Genomic DNA, 25,989 nt, shown 5'->3' with positions numbered 1-25,989 from the left:
TTTATTGAGTCAATCCATCTCACATGGAAGTTTTATAACTGCCTTAAATTTTCCAAGCATTTTTGCCTTCTCTAGAGAGTCTTGTTTTTTTATGAGACACCAAGTGACCATGTATTTTCATGAAGGCCTTTCTTAGAGATCCCTCTCATGAACCCAGAGGCTGACAACATTTGTTATTCTAAATATGTTCTTGCTAGAGTGGAACTTATAGATCAGTTATGAAATAAAACCGATCCCCAGATTTATGATTGACATGAGCTACTAAATCCTGGCTACAGAAAGCTTTTTCCTCAGAGACAGGGCTTCTGGAACTAGCTTGAACTTTCACAATCTTGAAGCAGGGAAGGGAAGTCCAAAGGGCAGAAGCAACCATAGTGAATGGTCCTCTAGTCAACTGGCCATTTCTGCATTCAGAATTCCCAAAGCAGTTCACATTAACACCAAAATCAAAACAATGGAAAGGCTGGCAAAAGTTTGATCAGCCCCCTAGGGAGAAACCAAGTTGCTCTCCACTCCCACTGAGAGTGCTTCCCATGGAGATCCAGGTGTGGGGTTTGCTGTGTCTTTTGGGCTGCAGAAGGGCACTTGATGACCAGCTTGGCACTGGGTGGTCTTGGCCAACATCAGTCCTATGAGACATGGGAGGAAGGGAGGGAGCATGCTGAGGACACTTAGTGCTCTGTGGGTCCATGAGGTGCTTGGTTGAGGCCTGGTACCAGCCTGTGGGGAGTGAGCTGCTGCCAGTGGCACAAGCCGCCCTGTGAAACAGATGGCCACATATGGTCATCCTGGTCTAAGGAGCAGCAAGAGCCAACTATTTCCTCTGGGAAAGCAAGGCTAATGAGTGTGCTGCCTGGCTGGCTGTCCCTTTCTGGGCCTCTCCTCCCGCAGGAGCAGAGGTTATGGTCAGAGCATCACAAGCTCTGGAACATGTAAGGCATATTGGCCAGATGGAGCAATAGTTCACAGCCCAAGAGAGAATTTTATATGCCTTTTTATTCCCTTTAGTTCTGGCAGAAGAGGCCAAAAGAGAGCAACATGAATTGCAAAGTATTGCTCAGGCTGCCTGGTAGACAAATGGTTCTAGGTGTTTTTTGGGGGGAGAGGTGTATTTCACTTCTAGATTTCATGTCTTAGTGGGATCTGCCTTGCTGCCTTTCAAATTCCTCTCTCAAAAGGAACATGTTACTCTCCCCAGCCTAAGGTCCCAGTAGCAGCAAGTCCCTGTGATTAACAATGGCACGTCCCAGCTACCGGATCATGTCATCCCAAGGTAAGAGCCTTCATTCTTGTGCAGGGAGTGCTTTCTGGGTTGTAGTCTCCTGTCATGGAGCAAGCACCTGCTGAAGATAGGTTCTAGACACTTTCAGAACAAGCTAGGAAGCTCTTCCCTTTTTGGATTTCTGCCTGTTCTGATCTACCTATCTCATTCTGTAGGCTTCCTTCTGTTCTGGGCTGCTCTGCATTTCAGCACTTGGAATGTTTGTGCATCAGCAGGTGAGAGAAAGAGGTGCATGCTGGGAGGGGAGGAGAGTCATCATGCCCCAGGACGGACCTGTCTGTGATCAGGCTAGTGCCTTGGCAGGGAGGACTTCCCATGCCTGAGATCTTCACCTCCTCCAGGGCTGAGACTGCCGTATGCTCATCCCTCTCTTCTCTTCCAGATCCTGGGCCCATTTCAGGAGCAGCCCTGGTCCCAGACAGCACAATGAACAAAACTGTCATGATGCCTGTAAGGAAACTCAGCCACTAGCTGCGGCATGGGAGTAAGGGTGGGAACTGCAGGGAGGGAAGACTTTCTGGGGAAGACCTCTGGTGGGACAGGAAGTCAGGAGATGGTGGAGGCCCTTGCTGGGCAGGGAGGAAGAGATGTAAAGGGCAACTGGCAAGGTGACAGACCTCAAGGAGGGCTCAGGTAGCAGCTGATTCTGCTGGCAATGCACTGGGCATGTGGCCAGGGAACACCTTTGGACTCTGCAAGGGCACTGCCTCCTAGGGTTGCCAGCCTCCAATTGGGGCCTGAGACCTCCTGGAATTACAGTAGATCTCCAAACAACAGAGATCAGTTCCCCTGGAGAGAACAGCATCTTCAGAGAGCAAACTCTATGGTGTTGTACCTTGTTGAGGTCCCTCCCCTCCTCAAACCCCATCCTCCCCAAGCTCTATCCCTAAATGTCCAGGAAATTCCCAACCTGGAGCTGGTAACCCAACTGCCTCCTCTCCTTACAGCTTACCTGTCAAAGCTTCCAGTGCTCTGGCGAGAGATGCTACCAGGAAGAAGCTCATGGCAACAACACAGAGCCCTGCCACAACGCAACTCACTGTGAGGTAAGGAGACCCAAGACACCACCCTGCAGGCCCTTCTATGCAGAACAGCCAAGGAGGGAGTGGGTAATTTGGGGCAGGAAGTGGAATACACCCTTCTCCCCCTTCCCATTAAGACAACCTGGGAAAAGTCTGGCTGTTTGCTTGCCCCAGCTAATGCTTCTGTGGTTCTTTCAGCTTTACCGGTTCAACAGCACCAGCTATACGGCCCGGTGCAGCAGTGAGTGTGGCAGCAGCAACGACACTGAGATGTGCATGACCAATGGCAGTGTTAGCATGAACCTGTGCACACTGGAGTGCTGTGGTTCGCCCAACTGCCTCAGCCTCAATGCCACAGCCTACGGTAAGCAAACCTAACATGAGCCATGTCCTCAGCAAATGCTGAGTCTTTTCCTTGCTACCCATGATAGCTCTGGCACTAGGATATGTATGGCTTGTTTGAGATTTCCATCCAGGGGTGAATAGTGGGGCTTCTGGGCCAAGCTATATTCTCAGGCAGGGCTTTGCCAATCCTCTGGGAATGCAACTGCACCTTCTCACCAGATCCCCAGAACCAAGAACTGTCTAAGAAGGATCCCACCATAGCAGTTTATTGTTGACAGCTTTCCCTTGAGGCCACAAACCCTGGCTGCATTCGCACACACTAAAGAATGTTTTTTGCAACTGGATTTTTACTGTGTAAGAACAGCAAAATCAACTTGCAAACAGTTGCCATGTGAAAGTACTCTCTTTCCACTCTCTTCTGCTCTTGTGTTTCTTCCAGGTGACCTGCCACCCACCACTACGCCAGCTCCCACAACTACTACCACCAAAGCACCCCCAAAAAACGTAGGTGCCATTTCATGTTTGTACAAGATGTGACATTTCCCTAGCTCCCCTGACTATCTAGGATTCTTGTCCTGCTGTGGAAGTAATGCTCTTACCTCTCACTGTCCTATGCTCCATTTTGACCCAACAATGGGCATTATTTTCTGAGCTGTGAGACTGCCTGTTTTTCTTCCTTCCAGGGGAAAGTGTGCTCAGCTTTCACCTGCCACGGAGATGGCTGCTACAAGAGCCAAAAGGCTTCAGTCGGCTGCATTGTGGGTTTTGACTTCTGTGAGGTACTGTTTCTTAGCTGTCCCCTTACATAGGCCTAACACCAGGCTCTTGCCATGCTGCACTGTGTTCTTTCAGGCCTGGCTTGTGACTTGTTTCAGGAACCCATTCTTCCTATGACCTCTCTCCACACCCATAACAAAACAGCTGTCCAGTGAGTCCCTGTGAGACGGTTGCCATGGCACCTTGGAAGCAGGAGTCAGCTGGCTTGTTTGAGGCCTCCACTTTTGTTGGAAAGAGCATGAAGAGGCACAACTGTCAGAGAGCACTGCTGACCTCCAGTGGACCTGGAGTTCTCCTGTGATTTACAACTGATCTCCAGATGGCAGAAATCAGTGCCCTTGGGGAAAATGACTGCTTTGAACAATACACTATGGCATTATACTTTGCTGAGGCCCCTCCTCTCCCCAAAACTCTGGCCTCCCAAGACTCCACTCCAAATTTCAGAACCTGGAGTTGGCAGCCCTGAAACCCATTAGCTATGTATTGCCTGAACTGCCAAACTAGAGGCTGTGCTTTGAAGCCTGAGAAACGAATGGATCTATTAATGAGTGTTGCCATCTCTGGGTTGGGAAATACCTGGAGATTTTGAGGTGGAGCACGAGGAGGGTGGGGTTTGGGGAGGGGAGGGACTTCAATGGGGTATAATCCCATTCCACAGTGGCTATTTTCTCCAGATGAACTGATCTCTGTTGTCTGGAGGTCAATTGTAATAGCAGAAGATCTCCAGTCATCACCTGGAGGTTGGCAAGCCAACACCTTCCACTTCTGCACCCTGTTGTTCCAGCTATCCCCCAAATAGGTTGCGCTTCTACCACCACTGTGCCAAAAAGCCCCACAGTCGTTGCTGGAGTTGCCAACTCCAGGTTGGGAAATTCCGGGAGATTTGGGGTGAAGGGAAGGCAGGGTTTGGGAAGGGGAGGAATCTCAGTGTGGTATAATGCCGTAGAGACCATCCTCCAAACAGCCATTTTCTCCAGAGGAACTTATCTCCATAGTCTAGAAATCCATTATAATGCTGGGAGATCTCCAAGCCCCACCTGGAGATTGGCAACACTACTTAAATCTGGGCCTTGGTAATCCTCAGCCCCTCACGGAGCCCTCCTCAGGAAGGGCTGTAGCTCTCAATCACACAGGTCTGGTAGCTGCAGCCAGGACCTGACTGCTGCTTTTTCTCCTTCCAGATGAAGAAAACAGGACCCCACTACGTGGCAGGCTGCAGCAAGCTCTGCAAAACATCTGGCCGGCCCTGCACCACTGGATCCACTGCACCTTGCTATCAGGAATGCTGCCCTGCTATGCCCAAAACCAGTTGCCTCAAGCTGGATGGCAAAGTGCATTTCAACCAGGCTGGGTCTCTGGCTCCTGCCCCCCTGCTTCAGTTCCTAACTGGGGTGGCACTACTGGGCCTGAACTATGCCCTGTTGTTCTCCTTGGGGTCCCACTGACAGCTGGGCCTCTGAGGTTGAAGAATGGGTCTTTGGGCTTGAGACCATGCCTGCGGGCTAGTGTGGCTCCCTCTTATGGGTTAGGATCCCTCTGCAAAGAAGAAGGGGCAGGCGTTCAGGAAAATACCCCCTCCTTCTTTCACCCTATGCTGAGCAGAGCTTATGCACAATGCTTTCTGTCCCAAACCTTTGGCTTGTGTCTCTTGGCAATGGAGTTCATCTCTCTACCTGCCTCTTGCTTTGCTCTAGTTAGACCCAGAGCGGGGCTGGAGCAGGTGCTCTGGGTCAGAGCAGTGCCCCTAGGAATGGCTGTCGGGTCTCGCTTGCTTTTTATAGTGAGGATCCTGGAAGTGCGGTGGGACTGCTTCTTGCACACAACGGGCCCTGGCAGGCTTGGTGAAGAAGCAGCCCCTTCCATTGCTGGCAGTCAATCTGCTCACTCTACCAGTCCGATGATTTGCCAGAGCCAAGCAGCGGGGAGGACTGATTTGGGAGAAGGTGAAAGAGATATCTTTAAAATTGCAAAGGGGAGAAAGAGAAGGTCCAGGCAAAGCTGAGTCTTTTCCGCATGCTCCTCCTCCATGTGTGAGAAGGAAAGTGCATTGTTTTTCCCTCCGTGGCTAGGGGTTTTGCCTTCCCCACTGTGGCACCAGCATCCCCTCAATGCTACTTAACAGAATTTTCAGCCACCCTTCCTTCACTAGCTGCCCTCAGGAAGCAATAAGTGAGACTGAAGTTCTTGCTGGATAAATTTTGAGTCCAGAGCCACCTTTAAGACCAATAAAAATTTGTTTAAACCTTGCTGCTTTCTAGGAATTAGGAGTCTTTGGCATCAATGGCTGTTGCTGCTGCCCCACTGGGCTTGTAACCAAGATTGCACTCTGTTGCTTTTACTGCCAGGAATTTGTTTTATATTATTTACTGTCATTAACCTATTTGATCATTTCCTTGGCAATGAATAATTATTTTCATGGCTGAAGGAGGGGGAGACAGACTACCCTCCCCCTGGAGGGCTGCACACACATGTTTACCTTGTGCCAGCAACAAGATTTCTAGGTACCCTCAATGACCTTGCTTTGGAGCAGACAGTCTGGGCACAAATGGTGAGAGGCAAGGACCCTGGACCACAATAGCCTGACATAGGAAGTTACTGGATAGAACTAAGGTGGTCACACCTATTAAGTGTAGCATATATGTAAATTAGCATCTTGACCAGAAGATCCAACATTTAAAATCAGATATGGCAAAGTGGAAATTTCTCTGAGATCAGGCAGGGGTTAGTTAAAAGGGAAGGGGGGAAATACAGGGGAGAGCTGCTGGGCTTCTTTGAACTACCAGGTTGGCTACCGTGAAAAGGAGAATGCTGCACTTGATGGACTTGTCCAGCAAAGATCTTCTGGGACACTACTTCAGCAACAGCAGCAGGACTCAATATGTGATTTCTTGCTGCCTGGGAAAACTGTGTGCATTTGTTCAGCTTTGTTTGTGTGATACTTCTCCATGGCCTCTGTCCTGCATAATAAAATGTCAGGATTCTGTTGCTTGTGAAGTGACTCATTTTGAGACCAGTAGCACCTTAAAGACAAACAAAATTTCCAGAGCAAAAGCTTTTGGGAGTCAAAGCTCCCTTCATCAGATATGCATCTTGCAAAGAGAGCTTTGCCTCTCAAAAACGTATACCCTGGAAGATGCTACTGAACTCAAACTCTGATTTTCCACTGCAGACTAACCCAGCTGCCCACCTGAAATCGTGTTCACTGTGAAGTTCCTGTGATGGTCTGTGAGAGTGACACACCAACTTCTTTTAATGCAGGACAATGTTCCAGATTTCCTCTTCTTGCTCCTTCACTGCATTTGCAAACAAAATGCAGGGCTTTCTTTGAGCAGGAACGCAGTTCCGGCTGGCTTGGTGTCAGGGGGTGTGGCCTAATCTACAAACGAGTCCCTGCTGGGCTTTTTCTACCAAAAAAAAAAAAAAAAATCCCTGGGCACAAGTAAGATCAGCCACTTTCCAAGGCTGGCCATAATGTAAGAATGGCTGTTTGCATGCTGTTTAGTTTGGAACTGCAGCCTTTTGTCTGGGAGTGAAGAACAGGGTCAAGCAGAAAAGGGGAGGGGGGGGGTCAGGCTTGGGCTTCAAGTTCAAAGGGGAGGGAGCTCTAATTTAAACCTCTGGGTACTTGATAATTTTCATGACATGTAATGCGCATCCCTGTTGGACCAAACTGTGACATATGATCTCAGCTTAAATAAATAAATAAAATTTCATATGGTGTTTTGGTTTGTTTCATGGATCATTATTTGTATTTTAAGGCTAGGAGCCTCAAAAGGTGGATCTGAGAGGACTGGGCAAGGAGTGGCACATATCTCTAAGGATCCCACTGCCAAATTGGTGGTGCCCTTTGGTCTATTTTTGTCCACTGTGGCTGCCTGTTTTTATTTGAGTGCTTTCTGAAGAGGACTCATGGTCTCCCTAGATGCAACAGTACAGCATGGCTCAAAGGGAAAATGCAAATGAGGAGGCAGGGGACGAACTCCAAGCATCTTACACAGGGCCTACTCCTGCGTGAACAGTCACTGATTCATGAGTGAATCTGACTGTTGCTGCTAAACTTATCCGCTGTTCTCTGTGTTGTCCTTCCATCTTTTTTCCGACTGGTTTGGGGCAATATTTCTGACTTTGAATATAGAGCAGCACCCCTTACCTGGTCTATAGACTGGAAAAGCACAGATACAGAAATGGCTGGATTGGTAATGCTGTTTCCTGGTCACACTAGCCAGCTTCCAAGTGGGGCCTGGAGATCTTCCAGAATTACGGTACAACTGCTCTCCAGATTAAGCTTCAGTTCCCCTGGAGAAAATGACTGCTTTATGCCATTAAATCCACCCAAGATCTCTCTGCTCTAGTTTCCCCACACTTCACCCCCAAATCTCCAGGAATTTCCCCACCCAGAGTTGGCAACCTTACTGGCATTGTCCTTTTGAAACATCCTGCCATAGGGACGTTTCCAAATTCCATCATCATTCTAAACGGCTACCATTGCAAAGAGGAAACGATGTCAATAAAGGTTTAATTAGAGTCAACCGGATGGAGACAGAGGAAGATCTCGTGTCGAATATTTTGTCTGCAAAGGGGATTTTAAAGATTAATTCCGGTTCCACCATTGACCAGCAGTGAAATAACTTTACAGAAAGGTAAATTTGCAAAGATTAAGGGCAAATAACGGGAGAGGCAAAGAGGAAACGAGCTCATTTCCACAGCCCAGCTACTCCTCAGACCCAAACTCCTCTGCTGAGGTCCTCTGCTGCTGCCCTACCGACTTCGGGCCTTGGCCAGCCCAAAGCCAAGCTGGGCCCGCTATTTGCGCCGGCTGCTCAAGGGTTACGGCAAGGCCACTGCCTCCAGGCAGGCAGGAGGGGCTGCTGCTGGGCCGCCGATGTGGCGCGCGGCATCCGACTGAAGCAGCGGGCGGCTGCCTGCGAGGGGGCGGCAGGTAACCCGGCACAGCTCGACTGGGCGGGGCAGCGCCTGCTTGCGGGGAGGAGGGGGAGTCTCTTGCTGCAATCCCGAAGCCTCCGGGCTATTGCGGAGGGGGGGGCGAGTTCAGCAGCTGGGAGTCGGAGGCGGGGGCGCTGTGGAGCTTTCTGTGCCTGCCGAGGAGACAGCTGGGTGGGGAGAAGGAGAGATGTCGCTGTCCGCGGGGAGGGGAACAGGCAAGGCCCTTTCCCTGCCCACCAGAGCCGGGCATTGGGCTTTAGCGTCATAAGAAAAAAGGACCGACCCGAAAGGACCCCCGCCCCATCTGCGTTGAGAAAGCAAGCAAAGCTGAAGATACCGAGCATTAGTTTTGGATGTGCAGATGGTTGCTGATAGTAAACCGGTCGACTTTTAAAAAGTCATCCCTCCCAGTTCTTCAGCAGGGTGGGGCCTCCTGTCACAAAGCAGCCGCTTACTAGAATGGCCACACTGGATGGGCGCTTCCAAGTGTGTGCGCTGTCTGTCAATCACTTCTAACCTAGGGTGACCTCCAAAACGTCCTGTCCATGACAGACTTGTTCAGGTCTTGTAAACTGAGTCCCTCCTGTACCATAGCTCCCTTCCAGCAGGTGGTACTTCACCACCAGGCTGAGGTCCATATCCTTTCTCTTGGGAATTCAGACAGCTTTCCTCCATTTCCTGACAGACTGGAACAATAAAAGAGTCCTGTACTACCTCAAAGACCAACGATTAATGTGACAGGAGGAGCATTCAAGCTCCAGAGGCCACTCCAGTAAATGCATGAAGGATATATGTGTATGGTGCGAACTGTATGTATCAGGGGTCCCCATGTGTACCATGGTTGTGTTTTGACACCTTTCCTGGTTTTCCCCAGTGTTTTTAGAAAGTGGGTGGGACCAAGTTGGGGGTATTTGCTCAGCTAGACTTCTGATTGGCCATTAGAGATTTGATTGATTGATTGATTGATTAGTTACTAGTTTGGGAGATTTGGGGGGCAGAGCCTGGGGAGGGGAGAGATCTCAGTGGTCCATAATGCCATACAGTCTACCTTCTAAAGTAGACGGTACTACCAGTTAGTGTAGCATTAGCATCTACATCACAGTATATTTGTATCTTTTACCTGGAGGCCAGCTGGAATTCTAGGCTATCTCCAGCCACCACCTGGAGACTGGCAAGCCTACTGTGCAGATTTTTAAAATGTTCATTTGGCCAAAGCTGCCACTGCAGCACAAGGATCTTTGTGACGAAAGAAGCTATGGCAGTATTTTTTGTGGCTGGCTCCACCTCCTGCAGCAGCCATTTTGTTGCTGCGGCCTCTGTCAGAATTCCAAAGAGGTCATCAGGCTCAAAAAGGTTGGGGACCGCCAGTGCTTTTTTTGTAGCAGGAACTCCTTTGCATATTAGGCCACACACTCCTGATGTAGCAAATCCTCCAAAAGTTTATAGGGCTCTTCTTACAGGGCTTACTGTAAGCTCTTGGAGGGTTGGCTACATCAGGTTGTGTGTGGTCTAATATGCAAAGGATTCCTGTTACAAAAAAAGCCTTGGGGACTGCTAATATACATGTACCCACACTAACCTCCAGATCTCCCAAAACTACAACTGATCTCCAGCCAACAGAGAACAGTTTTCCTGGAGCAAATGGCTGCTTTGGAGAGCGGACTGTATGGCACTATGTGCTGAGGCCCCTCCATCCCCAAATCCTGCCATCCCCTGGCCCCATGCACAAAGCTCCAGGAATTTTCCAACCCAGAGGTGGCAACCTTAAAACTTTCTGTACAGACAGAAAGACGCTGGCCAGTTGTAGAGTGAATATGGACCATGCCCAATTGCCAATCAAGTTTGCCCGCAAGTGGACAGTATTCCTTAACATGCGACAGTGATTTTCTATAGTGAGCTACGTAAATAAGACAAAAGTCCAGTGGCACTTTTAGAGAGGTGGCCTCCCCAGTCTTTATTGAGCCCCATCTTGATAGGTCACATACAAATTCCAGCTTCATGTCAAAGTCTCCCTTCGATGAAGTCTGACACCCTGAATGCTTATTAGTGAAAGACAAGGAGGTTGGAAAGTTTTCTTCCTGGTCTCTGAGTTTCCTTTTTAAAATGTCTGACTTGCATCCCTTTGTTTTCCTGCATAGAGACAGCTTGGTTTGACCAGTGTAAATGGCAGGAAGGAAGGCATTGCTGATACACAATAGCATATAGGGGAATGAGCCCTTGATACTGTGCCTCGTGACACTGTCTCTTGGAGCAGGGCTAGTAACTGGGTTTGCTTTGCCTTTGTCCATTGTTGCTGGGATGTGATTGCTTCCAATAGCAGGGGCTTCTGTAAACAAGGACAAGTCACCCTGTTCCCTTTGCCCAAGACCTGAGAGGGAAGAATCATCTTCTGGGGATTGCAGTAAACCAGCCTCAGTTGCTCTGGCCATTGGCTGCCTGGCCGTATCAGCTGCTTGACTCTACTTGTACTGAGGCCCTTGAGAAACTAAGGGTTTCTCCCTTGATTGGTGTCCTCCTCTCCAAGCCTTAATAAGTATACTCAGGTATCAGCATATCTGGAGATGGGTCATCTGCCAGGGCCCACAAAGACTGACCCCCAGCCTGCATTGCACACCCTTCCCTCACACACAGACTCGCAAACATTCCACCTCCTGTGCTCATAGTTGCCTGGATTGCCAAGCACCACCAGCGACGAGTATATGGGTGCTCCTTATGGTCACAGCAGCCACACACACTGCCCAGCATCACTGAGGAAAGGGTATGCATGCAGGTGGCTGGGAGTGTGGGTGGTGGGAAGGATCATGAGTAGGCAGGGGAATCATGCAGAGTCAGGGGGCAAAGGAGTGGAGGTGGGAAGGGAGGTGAGAGCAGGGGTCCTGGTGATGAGCACAGGAGGAGTCCCCAAGCACTCTCTACCCGGTGCCCCTCAAAACCTGGAATTGGCCCTGGGTATCTGTTACTCAGCATGAGGCTCACCAGCCACATCTTTGGTCCTGTGAGCCTCCTCTCCAGTTTCCTTGGCTGCTGATGGTGGCTTCTGGCTCCCTAGTCTTAGGCACCTGAATAGATGCATTATTATCATAAGGAAAAACTAACAGTCATGGTTTCCATAAATCACAATGATGGCAGCTCCACTCTGCCCCACAGTCCAGACAAAGGTCTATAAAAAGTTGGGTGACTTTGGTGTCCCTCATGCCCAGTTAAGAATAAGACTCGTGTCTGGGTTCTGATTCCTCTCTATTTCCTTCCTAACCCACAGGATGGACCAGTCTTTTGCCATCCAGGAGACGCTGTCTGCTGGGGAGACTTGCCTGGCCATATCCTTCAAGAAAGGAGAGAATGTGAATGCCAGAAGGGCACTTGGTTTTGATGGGCTGTTCCCTCATGCAGGCATGGAGTGAAGTGGAGAAGAGCTGGCCATTTACTATGAAGAGAGTGCAAGAGCTAACATATGTGTGTGCAGGTGCATGTTCCTGGGACCTTTTGGGAGATGTCAGTTCCAGCCCTGGGTGTGTGTGTGTGGAATCAGCAGTTTTATTGAGTCTTCCTTGACTGTCAGTTGCACACGGTGCAGGGAATCCTGGCTGCCGAGGAGGGCATGGAGAGCCGACTGTTGAGCCTGGTTGAGAGCCACGGAAAGTCCATGTGCGTTGCCTAGATGTTACCTTAGGGCTTGGTGCTGCTTGGTGTCACATGAAGTCAAGAACCACATGGGGGACTGCAGGAAGAGGAGATTATTTCCTGTGCCAGTATCTTTCTTGTCATACATGCATCATTTTGCAGCTGAGGAGTGCATGCTGGTCAAGTCCCATCCTAAGGCTTCCAGTGCTAGCTCAGCATCATGCTACCCTCACTTGGTAGTGGAGAAATATGGTGTGAAAGATCACCTAATCCCAGATGCAGAGCGAGGCATAGCAATTGCACCAGAGTCCTCTGCAACCCACTACTCATGTCATGGCGTGCTGGCAATGCCCTTGTGACAGACAGGCAGAAACAATTCCAACCAGCACATGCTGATGCAGCTATGACCCCACCCACTCTGATATTTTTTGACCTATGGATGTCTTCTTGGTTTGGATTTATACAGCACAGTGATGTGCTGCAGACATAGTTGGTATTCTAAGCACTGCTGGGATGTGTGATTTGTTGCTTCGCCCACCATGCCATGTCAGAATTCCAGATGTGGCTGCAGGCTCAAAAAGGATGCGGGCAGGGCTTTTTTTGTAGCAGAAACTCCTTTGCATATTAGGGCACACACCCCTGATGCAGCCAGTCCTCCTGGAGCTTACAGTAGGCACTGTACTAAGAGCCCTGTAAGCTCTTGGAGGATTGGCTACATCAGGGGTGTGTGGCCTAATATGCAAAGGAGTTCCTGCTGCAAAAAAAGCCCTGGTTGCAGGGCCCTGGTGTACATGATGGTGGGGGCTGCTGAGACTGAGAGTTGGTTGGGTTCTCCTTCCTCCTCTGTGCCTGCAGGATATGCCTCTACACTCACCGGAGGATGGCCATCACAGCTGAGGACGTTGGCCTGGACAGGGTTCTCCTCATCCAGGAGGGATTTTCAGTGGAAGAAGGTAGAGGCTGTTCTGCTCCTCTAGTGTTTACCTCTTCCCCTGTGGCTGCCATATATCTCAGGGGATATCTGGGAGGAGCTTCTTCTGCTTCCCTTTTGCCTTTTTGAACTTTTGAAGTGAGATGCAGCCCTGCTGGGGAGAGGAATCCATGCCAAATAATGGCTGACAGGCAGCAGGTAGCACTGCAGGTATCACCCATTCTTTTGGTTTTGGGGGCAGCCTTCTCACCAAGGCAACGATTGCTCAGGGCAACTCTCCTGTAGCTCCTCCACCAGTAACTGCTTTTCTCCTTATTTTTTGACAGTCACCCAGGAGAATGACCTGCAGATTCCAGGTGAGTGGCTCAGTTACTGCTGTCGTTCCTAAGAAGGGTAATGCTGTCATTACTGCCCCCAGAATCTTTCACTCTACTTCCGTGGCAGGTTAGGTCGCAAGAATTGTATGACTACACACATTCTCCACTGAGGCCAATGTGATGTAATGGTTAGAGCAAGAGTCTCCAAGGTGGTGGCCTTGGTGCTATGGTGCCTGCCAACATCTTTCCTGGTGCATACCAAGTGTTCTTAGAAAGTGGTTGGGGCTTTTGTCAAGGAAGACTTCTGACTGGCCATTGGAATAGGGTTACCAGGTCTGACAAGGCTGTGACAAGCATGATTGAACTCTGAAGGAAGTTCTGGCCATCCCATCACATTCTCTATTATTTCCAATGAAGGAAAAGCATTTAAAAGGACCATGCTCATTTTAAATGCTTTTCCTTCATTGGAAATAATAGAGAATGGGGCACCTTCTTTTGGGACTCACAGAATTGGACTCCCTGGTCCAATCTTTTTGAAAACTGGGAAGTTTTTTGAGGAGAGGCATCAGATTCTATGCTGAAAATTTGGTTCATCTACCTCAAAAAACAGCCCCCCTCCAAGCACCAGATACCCACGGATCAATTCTCCATTATTCCCTATGGGACTGGTCTCCATAGGGCATAATGGAATGCCCAGCAGATTTCCTTCCACCTCCACTTTCTGATAACCCTGAAGCAGGGGAAGGGCCTCCAAACAAGGGAATCCTCTTCCCCCCCAACTGGGAATTGGCAACCCTACACTGGAGTTTGATTGGCTGTGCAGATTTTAAAAAAATGTTGCTTGGGCAGCAACTGCTACTCCAGCACTGGGATCTTCACTGTGTGACTGAAGGTAAGCTGCCCACCACACTGTGCCAGAATTTGCCTGCAGGTCTCAAAAAAGGTTGGGGACCACCTTGACCTGCATAACCCAGGCAAACCTGATCTCGTCAGATCTCAGAAGCTAAGCAGGGTTGACTCTGGGAAGTACTTGGATGGGAGACCTCCTTGGAATACCAGGAATTGGGAGGACAGGGGCAGGCTTTATTCAGCCACCTCTTCAGGTCCCCAGGAGGGGTCAGTCACCAGAGGTCGCCATGACTTCCAGGTGCTCATGCACACACATACAAAAATAAGCTTGGGGACCCAGGATTAGAGTGTAGGATTGGGATCTGGGAGAACCAGTCTTGAATTCCCACTTACGGAAGTTTTGCTGGGTGACCTTGGACCAGTCACATACTCTTAGCTTAATCTACCTCTCAAGGTTGCTGCAAGGATAAAATGGAGAAGATAATGATGTAAGCTGCTTTGGGTCTTTACTGGAGAGAAAAGTGGGATATAAATGAAGTAAATAAAGAAAAGAATATACACATTTTGTACAAAAAGAAACCCATGTTGTACAGTATGAGTAATTCAGGCCAGCCTGCAGCTGCAGATTCGTAGCTGAAGGTGCTACATGGGTCCTGCTTGTGACAAGCTTAAGGGCCTTCATTCAGCCTTGTCCCAGCTGTTTAGTTTTGGGTCTGCAGTTGTGTTTGGTGAGGGTCCCTTCAGTCTGCAGGGGGCAGCTACAGCTGTGGTGCCCAGCTATACAAGCATTTGCCAAGTGCAAACCATAATAATGTGCCTGCTGCTCTCTCTTCTGTCCTTAATGTTCAGGTTCTGATGTTACAGTCCGGATCACCTCAGGCAGTGCCAACTTGCTGATGCAGCTGCCTTTCGGCTCGCACACCCAGATGTTCCTGAAGGAGGTCAGGAAGCGCTGCAGTCCAGGTATCATGCCTCACTACTTCTGGCAGGTGTTGAGCCCATTTTCCCCTCCTGACCTTTAAAGAGAGGTTCTGGGGATCAAGCTTGTCTGAAAACGCTACTGACCAATGTCGAAACATGGATGAGTGGCTCAGTAGTAAAGACATTAAGTCCGTGCAGAAAAACATTGCATACTCTGCACAGTTCAAGGCTGCAACCAAAACCAGTTCTGGAACAAAAGTCCTGGGCTAACAGCTTGTCCAGGGCCACACAAGGAGCTCTCAGCAGAAGATGGGTGCCACCCAACCCTTCCTTTCTTACTAAAGGGGTTTTGCAAACAGCCTGGATGGGGCTTGCAGCTTCTAGTCTGTTGAGGGGGAGTTCTTTGTCCAGCTGCATGCCTCTTTCTCCTTTCTCCTTCCTGGAGAGCTGATTCCCTGCAGAATACAGGCCTTTTGGGAGGGGAGCAGACCAAACAGCCTTCCCTGGGGAAAAGCCCTTAGCAGGCTCTGCTGGCAAACAGCTGCACACCACAAAAAAGGCCACTGAGGGATTTTACTTTTACTTTTTTTTTTTAGTTGCAGGGAACAAAGATGCAACAGCAGCGGACCCAGAATGGAGCACCAGTGATGATGTCAAGGTTGCCCCCAGGTACAGGCACCAGAAGGCAGTGCCATTGTTTCTCTGTGTATACGGAGAGTGCTGTTTGTCATTGAAGACTGCCCACCACAGCCTACTTCCATCCTTCCGGGGCTAGGAGACAGCACTTTCAGGGACAGCCTGGCTGTGTGCAAGAGAAGAGAAAACGTGGTTGTCTCTGGGCTGAACCAAACTGTGGGACGCAGAGCGGACCTGGCTTGTTGGTCCCAGCTCTTTGTTTAAGCATCTGAATCCTCTCCTCTCTGTCCCCCTGCCTTGCCAGTGAGATGGTCCATTCATCCAGTGCGCCAGCATCTGAGCAGACACAGGGCCTGTCCACTCGGCTGTGCAGGCCAAGAGACACCCTCATCCAGTCTTGGCTCAAGCAGAAGGAAGCTTCATACACACACCTCCAGAGCTTCAGGTAATGGAAATCTGGAGGGCTGGTGGGAGGGAGTTGGCTTCCTTTATGCATAAAGAGATGAAGGGTGTTTGAAGGAGAATGATGTTCCCCCCTCTCCCCCTGCCTCCTCTGCAATAGCAAGTGGCCGTTAAGCTGCTGAGGCATAGCAGAGACTGGTGTGGAGACAGCAGAGGTTGCCAGTGGGCAGTGTTCCCTCAAAGCTGAGTTAGTGTGAACTAGCTCACAGTTTTTTAGCATCCAACTCACACATTTTTGTCTTAGCTCAGGAAAAATGGCCCCAGAGCAAGCAGATTTATGCAGTAGCTCGCAACCTTAATGCCAGTAGCTCACAAAGTAGAATTTTTGCTCACAAGACTCCACAGCTTAGAGGAAGTATTGCCACTGAGCGTGGACAGAACTCTGCTGCTGCTTGTGGGTTCAGGCAGCTCTTCTGTTTCTCTGCAGGTTCTTTGTCGGGACGTATAATGTGAATGGTCAGTCACCCCGAGAGAGCCTGCAGCCCTGGCTAAGCCAAGAGGGGGAGCCTCCCGATGTTTACTGTGTGGGGTACGTAAGCCTTCCCTATCTAGCCGTTTGCTTTTAGACACTCTTTAGAGGAATTGGGAGACCTCAAATCCAGAGTGGGTGCTCTCTATGGCAGCGCTTGCGTGTTGTATTGTGCAGAGCTGGGGTATGCAAGGTGTGGCCCAAACTGGGAGTCCACCCCATCACCAAAGCTTCCTGCTCCTTCCCAGTAGAGGGAGGGGTCCCCTGCAATGTGGGGAAAGACTTCAGAGGGAAGTCAGGTTTTGACACACTCCGTTTCTGAATTGCATTCTGGGAGGGCTCAGTTGCAAGTCCCTGGGATGCAGTGGAGGAATTTTGCATTTGGAAGGGAGCGTCATAATACCATCTCTCTGGCTACCTTTCCAACAAGATTGTTTCCATTGCTTCCAAGGCTTGCTTTCCAGTCCAATGCAAAGCCCCAGGATATGATGGGGAAAGAGTTTGGTGGGCTGTGGCAGAACCAGAAAACAGAATGGGGCGGGGGGAGGGACCTCAGCTCTGGTCAACGTCCATCATGGCCCATGTACATGCACCCCCAGTGCAGAAGTGTGGCTTTCACTTCAGTCACTTAAATTCTAATCAACCAATCTGCATTGTATACATAAGTGCTGCTGACTTACGGCAACCCAAGCAAGGGGTTTTCAGGGCAAGTGATAAGCAGAGGTTGTTTGCCATTGCCTTCCTCTGCAGTCTTCTTTTGAAATCACATATCTGAGTACTGACCCTGTTTAGCTTCCAAGATTTGACAAGATAAGGCTATATGACTAGATTATGTCACCTTCCCAGCCCCCTTTTATAATTCAGTAGGCAGACAACTGTTCGGTTTATTTCCTACTGAGAAAGTGATATGGGGGTGGGTGGGATGCATGTGCTAAGGCTTCTCACTGACCGCTTCCTCTCCTGGATGCAGCTTCCAAGAGCTTGACCTGAGCAAAGAGGCCTTTTTCTTCAATGACACACCCAAGGAAGAGGAATGGTTCAAGGCCGTCACCGAGAGCCTTCACCCAGGAGCCAAGTATGCCAAGGTAAATTGGGATTGGGCTGCTGGGTGGGCAGGATTACCTTGTTTCTTTTTGGTGTCCTATGACCAGAGCTTTTTTGATAGAAAAAGCCCAGCAGGAACTCATTTGCATATTAGGGCACACCCCCTCACTCCAAGCCAGCTGGAACTGCATTCCTGCTAAAAAAAAGAAAAGAAAAGCCCTACCTATGATCCGCTCATTTTGTTGCACAAAGAATACAAGAGAAAGTTGATATTTTTGACCAAAGCAGGGGCAAGGGGAGTGTCAAGGGCATGAGCAGTCAGCTTCCCATTTGAGGTCTACAAAAGCGGGTTAGAAAAAGTGGAATGACAGCTTTCTGCTGTGCCAGCATTTTCTTTCCTATCCCCCATTCCAAGCTTGCAGAGAGGGGCACATGAGGCTGCTCCCTCCTTAGAGTTGGAATGGGACTTCCAGGGTCATCTAGTCCAACCCCCTGCACAATTCAGGAAATTCACAAATACCTCCCCCCATACACCTCCACTGACCCCTGCTCCATGCCCCAAAGATGGCAAAAACAAAAAAAACCCTGCAGGATCCCTGACCAAATTGGCCTGGGGAAAAGTTGCTGCCTGACCCCAAAGTAGCAAACGGCATTTTCCTAGGCATGCCTCTGCTTGGCAAAGAAGCCTATGGGCTTGTAGTAGAGTGTCTATGAACTGGCTCTTGTCAAGGATTTGGAGGGGAACTGGATCTGGATGGGAACTCTGGATCTCCCTTGGCACCCTCCTCCTTGAGTGGGTACAGCAAGCACAAACCTTCCTTGCTCCATTCCATGTTAACAGGTGAAGCTTATCCGGCTGGTTGGGATCCTGTTGCTGCTGTACGTGAGGACTGAGCTGGCCATGAACATCTCCGAGGTGGAGGCCGAGACGGTCGGCACAGGCATCATGGGCAGAATGGTGAGGGCTGCCAGGCAGTGCGTGTGCAGGGACTGGAGGCGGCAGGGTCTCAAACATTTGCTGCGCAAGACAGCTTTGCTTGCAATGCTGTGTGTGGACCCTGTCTCAAAGTAGGGCATGTAAGATGCAGGCATGTGGATGGATGGCTTCATTCCTTGGTAGGGTGGAATAACCTCTGCATGTGCGTTATGGGCCATTTGTCACTGGACAACAGTGGCTGGGATCTAGTTGAATCTTACAGGGGATGGGTGCCAAATGGTGTGTGGAAGGCACACTGGGCCTTCTTTGGCCTCTGCTAGGCTTCTCTGTTCACCTTCCTACATACTACAGAGGCACTTGGAAATCCTAGACTTTTCATTAGGGCAACAACCACGTGGCAAAGATTCTCTGATCTGTGTTCATTGCCATTGCAAATTACAGAGCCATTCATACTGGCAATGGAGTAACCACCGAGGAGTTTTCTGCACATTATCTCCTCCTTTGGCCACCATTTCTCTTGCAGTTTTTTTTTTTTCTCACAACCCCACCGGAGAGCTTTTTGAAGATTTAAAAAAAATATCAGTCATTGCTGTAGTGATATGGTGCTATGCCAATTACTGTCTGTGTTTTGATGTGCCCTGACCTACCTAGATGGCCCAAGAAAGCTTGATCTTAGCAGATCTTGTAAACTCTAAGCAGGGGTGGCCATGGCTAATACTTGGATGGGAGGCCACCAGGGAAATTCAGGGTTGCTATGCAGAAGCTGGCAATGGCAAAGCACCTCTGGGTCTCCATAAGTCAGCTGTGACTTGATGGCACTTTCCACCACCACTGGTGGCATGGTATGGAAAATGGTACTGATGCAGGTAGGAGCTTAGCACCACCTTCCCATTAAGGCAATATGCCAGTGAGCCTGGACTTCATACTTTTAGACAAGGTGGTTAGTAAACCAAGTTTGAGAGAGGGTGTACCAAAGATGGGAAAACCATGGAAAATTGAGAATTGCAGGATGGTGCTTGCGGGTGCTTCCAAAAACAGGACTCCAGGGTGGAAACAAAGGCAGAGGAAAAAATACCCATTTGGTAGCCACCCAAGTCTGTCTTCCCACATGGTGGTGTGCAGTGGGAAAGCATTTGGCCTTCTTTCACTTCCTCTTTCTCTCTGTCCTTCACTCTCCCCCACTTCTGATGCTGCTGCTCAGGGCAACAAGGGCGGGGTTGCCATCAGGTTCCAGTTCCACAACACCACCGTCTGCGTGCTCAATGCTCACCTGGCAGCCCACCCTGAGGAGTACGAGCGACGGAATCAGGAAATCCAAGACATCTGTGCCCGCCTGCAGTTCCACCAGCTGGAGCCCGGACGCCCACTGCTTGCCATAAATGGACATGAGTAGGTTGGCAAAGGCAAGGAGGGAGACTGCTTGAGGATGCTGTGTTGTTGCTTGCAAGGAGACAATTGAAAGGGGTGTTTGTGAATGCGGGAGCAAACAGCCATCCCTTCCTTTTAAATGATGTCTCTCATAACTCTTTCTCCTCCTGCTTCCTTATACTTACATAAAACACACTAGATGCTGCCTTGGGAGGAAGGTGGTAGGCTCTACCCTGATCTCATTAGATCTTGGAAGCTAAACAGGGCCAGTACAAAGGAAGCACTTCATTAGGAATGGGCACAAACTAGCTCACAAATAAACATTCATGATGAATTTTGGCCAGTTTGTGCCAAAATTGAGCTGCCACAAACTTCTATGAATTTTAAGGCAGTTTATGGCAGTTTGTGAAGAGCAGAAAGCTGGGGTTTAAATGGTTCCAAGCCATTTAACTGCCTGCTTTCTGCTCTTCACAAAAAAAGCTGAACAGCAGGGAGCAGAAAGCAGGAGTTTAAAGGGCTACAAGCCATTTAAACCTCTGTTGTCTGCTCCCCACCACTCAGTGGCTTTTAGCAGGGAAACCCCTGCTTTCTGCTCCCCAAGAAATGGAGGCATAATAGGGGATGTAGGTGCTGCACTGTCTTCCTCCAGCTGTTTTCTGCTCAAAATGCCCCCCCACCCACTTTCCCACCTCCATGGCAATTTGCATGGCAATCTCCCTATCAGCAAAAAGCAACTTGGAGATAAGACATTTTAGCAGTAAAACTGCCTGAAGCAGGAAGGTAAAACTGCACCTCTGCTCAAGACTACAGCCTCCTGCAGTTGGTTTTCAGTTTTTTAAAAAGCCATTAAGAGACTGTTGGATTCATCTGCAGTATAAAGCCTAGTTTGGCCCAAGTTGCCTTTCCCACTTACAGCCACAGGCAGAAACAACAGTTGAAGGAACAAGGCCTTAAGGCCTACATGGGGGGATCCCTTCCTCTGCTTTGCCTCCTCTCTTCCCCAGCAACCTGCTTTAGTTGTTCAGTGTGTTCCTTGCCATTCTGCCAGATGCATTGCTTGTCTGCAGCACCCTTCTTTTTTGCAGTGTTGTCTTTTGGTTGGGAGACCTGAACTACCGACTGGAGGAGCAGGACATGGTGCAGGTGAAGAAGCTGATCCAGGCTCAGGACTTCCAAATCCTTCATCAGCAGGACCAGGTACCCCCAGAGTTTTTCTGCGGCAGGCAGCTGTGCTTTCTTTGAGGGTGCAGGGCATAGGAGGCTTCTTGGTAGGGCTGCCAGGTCTGGGCTAGAAAATACCTGGAGAGACTTCCAGGGTTGGAAAATGCCGAGCTGAATAGCTTCTCAAAAGGGGAGCAGGCTGAGGCTTCTGTTCAGGATAGTGGAGGGCAATTTAATGCCTACTGCCTACTCTTCTCAGTCAGAGATCAGTCCAAGATATGCACAGGAAACTCTGAAGAGATTTACCTTGGCTAAAAGGGAGTCCCGGGGGGGGGGGGGAGCTCCTTTGAGGGGTCTCCGGAGACGAGTTGCATATTCATCATCTGCAGAAGTTTCCAGAGTCATTTATTTGACATAAGCGCGACAGGATCCTAACCTTCTTTGAGACTGCTAAACATCTAAAGCTATACAAGACCGGTGTGGGATCTGGATAACTGCAGAAAAAGGTACTGATGACTATCTTCATTCCGGGACTATTTAAAGTTAAACAAAATAAAATCAGAAGGTGGGAAATAGAGATTCAGAAAGCTTGGAAGAAGAAGGGGAGAAGGGCTAAAATTTGAATTTTGTAAATTTAAAGGACAGTGCTAAAAAGTGGAAAGGAATTTATTGTTTTGTCTACTTGCGGTTTTGGTGAAAAAGCCCCATCGTCACAGATTTGCAGCTCTCGCAGTCAACACAGGAAATACGTCAAACTTCGCGAGATCTTTTTACCAGTGAAAACGGGATTTGGTGGCAAGAAAAGCAGGAAGTGTCGGATGGAAAAGGGAAATCATTGAAGCAGCTAGCCTACTGTAGGACTATAATATCACAGAAAAACATCGACGGCCATTGCTAGGAGGTCAAAATTTAAACAAAGTTTTTTAAGTGTTCGGGACATTAAAAATTGGTGAAGCTGACAGAGGGACAATTATAAGGTAAATACTATTGGACATTATCTCTGATAATTATTTTAGAAGCCTTTTAAAGGAAATTTTTTTTTAAAGGGAAGCAGAAAGTCGTGACTGCCATTTTGGAAGAAATAAAAACTTTAAAAATTAATATCTGAGCCCAGTGGCTCTGAGGATGGCGAAATTAGGCTTATTGAAAAGGGCAAGCCTTACTCTATCAAACCTGATAGTTTAAATTTAATTTGGAGAGGTCAAAATTTTCGGTGTTTTTTAAAATGTCAGAGCATAAGTTAACCTGTGCAAGGACTGCCTCAATGGAGAAAATGCAAGAGCAATTAGAAGCAATGGAAGCCAGGATGATGAAAGGGGTGAGAGACATGATAACTGCTTCTAAAAAAGAAATTAGAAAAGACATTAAAGAGCTAAGGAAAGATATAGAAGATCTCAGAAATGAGACTGTGGTAACATCAAAGAAAGTGCAAGAGGTGGAAGAGAGAGTGAAAGTACATGATTCCACCTTGCTAAAAATGCAAAAAAAGGTGGCAATTCATTATTACAAATTGATGGAAACCCAGATACGTCTGAGAGGAGTACCTGAGGATGAAGAGACTGATTTGAAAGGATATATAATAAGAATAATTGCAGAATTTTTGGAGGAAGATCCTGAAGGAACTAGAAGCATGTTTGACTATATGCATAGAGTGAACTCACTATATGCCAAGAAAAATAATCTACCAAGAGATGTGGTTATAAGATATATGACAAAAAAAATGGTTGAATAAAAATTTTGAAAAGACATTGATAGTGGGAGGCAGCAGAATAAGAATCATGAAAGAATTGCCAAGACAAGTGATAAATGACAGAAAAGCATACAAAAAATTGACAGAAAAACGACGTGACAATGAAATGAGGTATAGATGGATAATGCCTGAAGGTCTGAGCTTTGAGCTGCAAGGAAAAAGGATTACAATTACAAGCACACAGGAAATGCGTAGGTTTTATGAAGAACATAAAGAATTTGCACCATGATGGATTACAAATTATTATCTTGGAATATAAATGAACTAAATTCAGCACAAAAAAAGAAAGGCAACGTTTCATTGGATTAAAAAGCAAAATTGTAATATAGTTTGTTTACAAAAAGTGCATATCAAACAAAATAATTAAAAAATTTTATGGAATAAACAACTGGGACTAGAATTTTATTCATTGGCTGAACAGAAGAAAAGGGGAGTGATTTTTTATATTAAACAAGAATTGGAGCCGAAATTGGTCAGACAAGAAAATTTGGAGGACATATGGAGGAAATTTAATCCTGAAGTGCCGGACTATATCTTTTTTTCAGCAAGACATAAAACTTTTTCCAGAATTGACATGTTGTGGGGCACTAAAGACTTAGGCCTTATAACAAAGAAAATAGAGATTTTACCTAAAATTGGGGCTGACCATAACCCAATAATGTGGATTACAAAATTGTCTAAGAAGTTGAGAAGATGGAGATTGAATGAAGATTTACTACAGAATAAAGAAATAGTGACATCTCTAGAAAATGAAACTAAAGCTTTCTTCCAAACAAACGATAAAGAGGATATAGAATTTCAGATGGTCTGGGAGGCTTATAAAGCAGTAATTAGAGGAATATTGATTACATTGAATAAGAGGGCAAAAGAAAAACAGATGTTGGACATTCAAAATGAAATAAAGAAAAAAGAAGGGGAACTGAAAAAAAGGCCAGGGAAAAAGAAAATTATAAGAGAGATTACAATATTACAAACACAAATGAGACATTTGTTACATAAAGAACTGGATTGCAGCAGAAATCTTTCGAGGGAGCAAACACACCCGGAAAATATTTGGCCTGGCAACTGAAGAAAAAGAGAGAAAGTAAAATTATTAATAAAATTGTGGTGGATGGAAGAGAGGTGGTAGATCAAGAAGGAATAAAAAGAGAATTCTTTAAGTATTATGCCAAGTTATTTAAAGGTGTTAAAATAAGGAAAGGAAAGATGAATGAGTACTTACAAAAGATAAAAATAGCACCCTTAGCAGAAAATATGCGAAAAGTTTTGAACGATCCAATTGAAAAAATAGAAATTGAAGCAGCAATTAATGCAATGGAAAATGGAAAAGCACCTGGGCCAGATGGATATACAGCTAAATTTTTTAAAACCTTCAAAGAGGAGTTAATCCCGAAACTTTGGAAATTGATGAATATGATAAGAACAAAAGGGAAAATACCAAATACATGGAAGGAAGCTGTTTTTTTGTTGATTCCAAAGGAAGATAGAGAGGTTACGAACGTAAAAAATTATAGACCAATTTCATTATTAAATAATGACTATAAAATATATACAAGAATCTTGGCAGAACGGTTTAAACAATATTTGATAAATTTTATAAAGGAAGATCAAGCGGGGTTTCTTCCCAAAAGGCAAATAAAAGACAATATCAGAACTGTTGTAAATATCATAGAATGTTATGAAAGACATCCAGAAAAGGAAGTAGCATTATTCTTTGTGGACGCAAAGAAAGCATTTGACAATTTAAATTGAGATTTTATGTTTGCAGTAATGGAGAAAATGGAGCTGGGAGAAAGCTTTATAAGAATGATAAAAGCAATATATACTGAACAATGTGCAAGGCTATGTATAAATGCTGATCTTACAGAAGACATGATAATTAGTAAAGGTACAAGATAAGGTTCTCCACTTTCCCCACTATTACTGATGCAAATTCAAGAAGATAAAGAAATAGAAGGATTTAAAGTAAAAGGATTTACTTACAAATACAGAGCATTTGCAGATGATATAATGTTTATAAATGAAAATCCCATACAAGTCACACCTTTGTTGTTAGCCAAAATACAAGAATATGGGGAGTTGGCGGGACTTTGTATTAATAAAGAAAAATCAAAACTTCTATGTAAAAATATGCAAATAAATAAGCAACAAGAATTGCAGAGACTAACGGGCTGTGAAGTTACCTCCAAGGTACAGTATTTGGGTGTGGAGATAACAATGAAGAATATTGATTTGTTCAAAAATAATTATGAGAAGCTATGGTGTAAAATGGATGAAGATATGTTAAAGTGGAATAAACTTAATTTGTCACTGTTGGGTAGAATAGCCGCAATTAAAATGAATATTCTACCAAGAATATTGTATTTGTTTCAAACTATTCCAATTGTGAAAGACAGTAAACAATTTAATAGATGGCAAAGAAAAATTTCAGAGTTTGTGTGGGCGGGGAAGAAACCAAGAATTAAAATGAAAATTTTAACAGATGCAAAAGAGAGGCGGATTTCAATTGCCAGACTTAAAATTATATCATGACGCAGTTTGCTTAGTATGGATAAAAGAATTGATAATGTTGTTAAACAAAAAACTCTTAGCGTTGGAAGGTCATGGAAATAAATTTGGGTGGCACGCTTATATGTATTATGGGGGGAAAAAGATAGACGGCTTTTTCTCTCACCATTATATAAGAAACAGCTTGCTAAATACATGGGTGAAATATAAGAAATATGGAGATGAGAGAAAACCGTTATGGATAGTGCCAGCCGAAGTGATAAAAATAACAGCTGAGACGGGTGAAGAAAAGTGGTTGTCATATAATCAACTATTAAAAATACAAAGTGGCAAAATAGAATTAAAAACTGCTGAAGAGCTGAATAATAAATGTGATTGGTTTCAAATGCAACAAATAAAGAGCTTGGTGGAGAATGACATTAAAACTGAAGGAATAAGAAAAGAGCAAACAGAAATGGAAAAAGTTCTGCTTGGAGACAATGAAAAATTAATTTCAAAATTATATCAATTACTTTTAAAATGGTCTACGGAAGATGAAGTAGTGAAATCTCAAATGATTAAGTGGACAATTAATGTAAATAAAGAAATACAGATGGAAACTTGGGAATATTTGTGGAAGAACTCTATGAAGCTTTCGACGTGTCA

At 46.7% G+C, this 25,989-nt stretch overlaps 2 protein-coding genes across 2 annotated transcripts in view; both read left to right on the top strand.

Annotated features, from left to right (window-relative positions):
• The first annotated feature begins 1,159 nt into the window (after positions 1–1,159).
• LOC132586221 (uncharacterized) lies at positions 1,160–5,159 on the top strand. Its single transcript, XM_060258219.1, has 8 exons — positions 1,160–1,273; positions 1,438–1,497; positions 1,665–1,732; positions 2,230–2,328; positions 2,503–2,668; positions 3,089–3,153; positions 3,333–3,428; positions 4,608–5,159. Exons 1-8 carry the CDS (start codon positions 1,237–1,239, stop codon positions 4,869–4,871), a joined length of 855 nt encoding a protein of 284 aa, XP_060114202.1. The 5' UTR covers positions 1,160–1,236; the 3' UTR covers positions 4,872–5,159.
• A 6,757-nt stretch (positions 5,160–11,916) lies between these two features.
• INPP5B (inositol polyphosphate-5-phosphatase B) overlaps positions 11,917–25,989 on the top strand; it is a 32,900-nt gene continuing 18,827 nt past the window's right edge. Inside the window, exons 1-11 of the mRNA XM_060258266.1 lie at positions 11,917–12,015; positions 12,847–12,944; positions 13,249–13,278; positions 14,938–15,051; positions 15,612–15,694; positions 15,954–16,090; positions 16,535–16,636; positions 17,547–17,661; positions 18,462–18,578; positions 19,759–19,946; positions 21,011–21,122. Coding sequence (XP_060114249.1) covers positions 11,969–12,015; positions 12,847–12,944; positions 13,249–13,278; positions 14,938–15,051; positions 15,612–15,694; positions 15,954–16,090; positions 16,535–16,636; positions 17,547–17,661; positions 18,462–18,578; positions 19,759–19,946; positions 21,011–21,122 — 1,143 coding nt within the window. The 5' untranslated portion in view covers positions 11,917–11,968. The remainder of the gene's footprint in view (positions 12,016–12,846; positions 12,945–13,248; positions 13,279–14,937; positions 15,052–15,611; positions 15,695–15,953; positions 16,091–16,534; positions 16,637–17,546; positions 17,662–18,461; positions 18,579–19,758; positions 19,947–21,010; positions 21,123–25,989) is intronic.

The sequence above is a fragment of the Heteronotia binoei genome, chromosome 17, assembly GCF_032191835.1.
Source record: "Heteronotia binoei isolate CCM8104 ecotype False Entrance Well chromosome 17, APGP_CSIRO_Hbin_v1, whole genome shotgun sequence".
Lineage (NCBI taxonomy): Eukaryota > Metazoa > Chordata > Lepidosauria > Squamata > Gekkonidae > Heteronotia > Heteronotia binoei.
Note: the sequence above shows the minus strand (reverse complement) of the source record. Positions and strands in the feature narration are given on the sequence as shown.

Bases quoted from the DNA above. Each gene is read 5' to 3' on its own strand.
- LOC132586221 (XM_060258219.1), top strand. From the start codon at position 1,237: ATGGCACGTCCCAGCTACCGGATCATGTCATCCCAAG. The intron at 1,274-1,437 runs GTAAGAGCCTTC...CTCATTCTGTAG, and splicing joins CCGGATCATGTCATCCCAAG to GCTTCCTTCTGTTCTGGGCT. The intron at 3,154-3,332 runs GTAGGTGCCATT...TCTTCCTTCCAG, and splicing joins CCAAAGCACCCCCAAAAAAC to GGGAAAGTGTGCTCAGCTTT.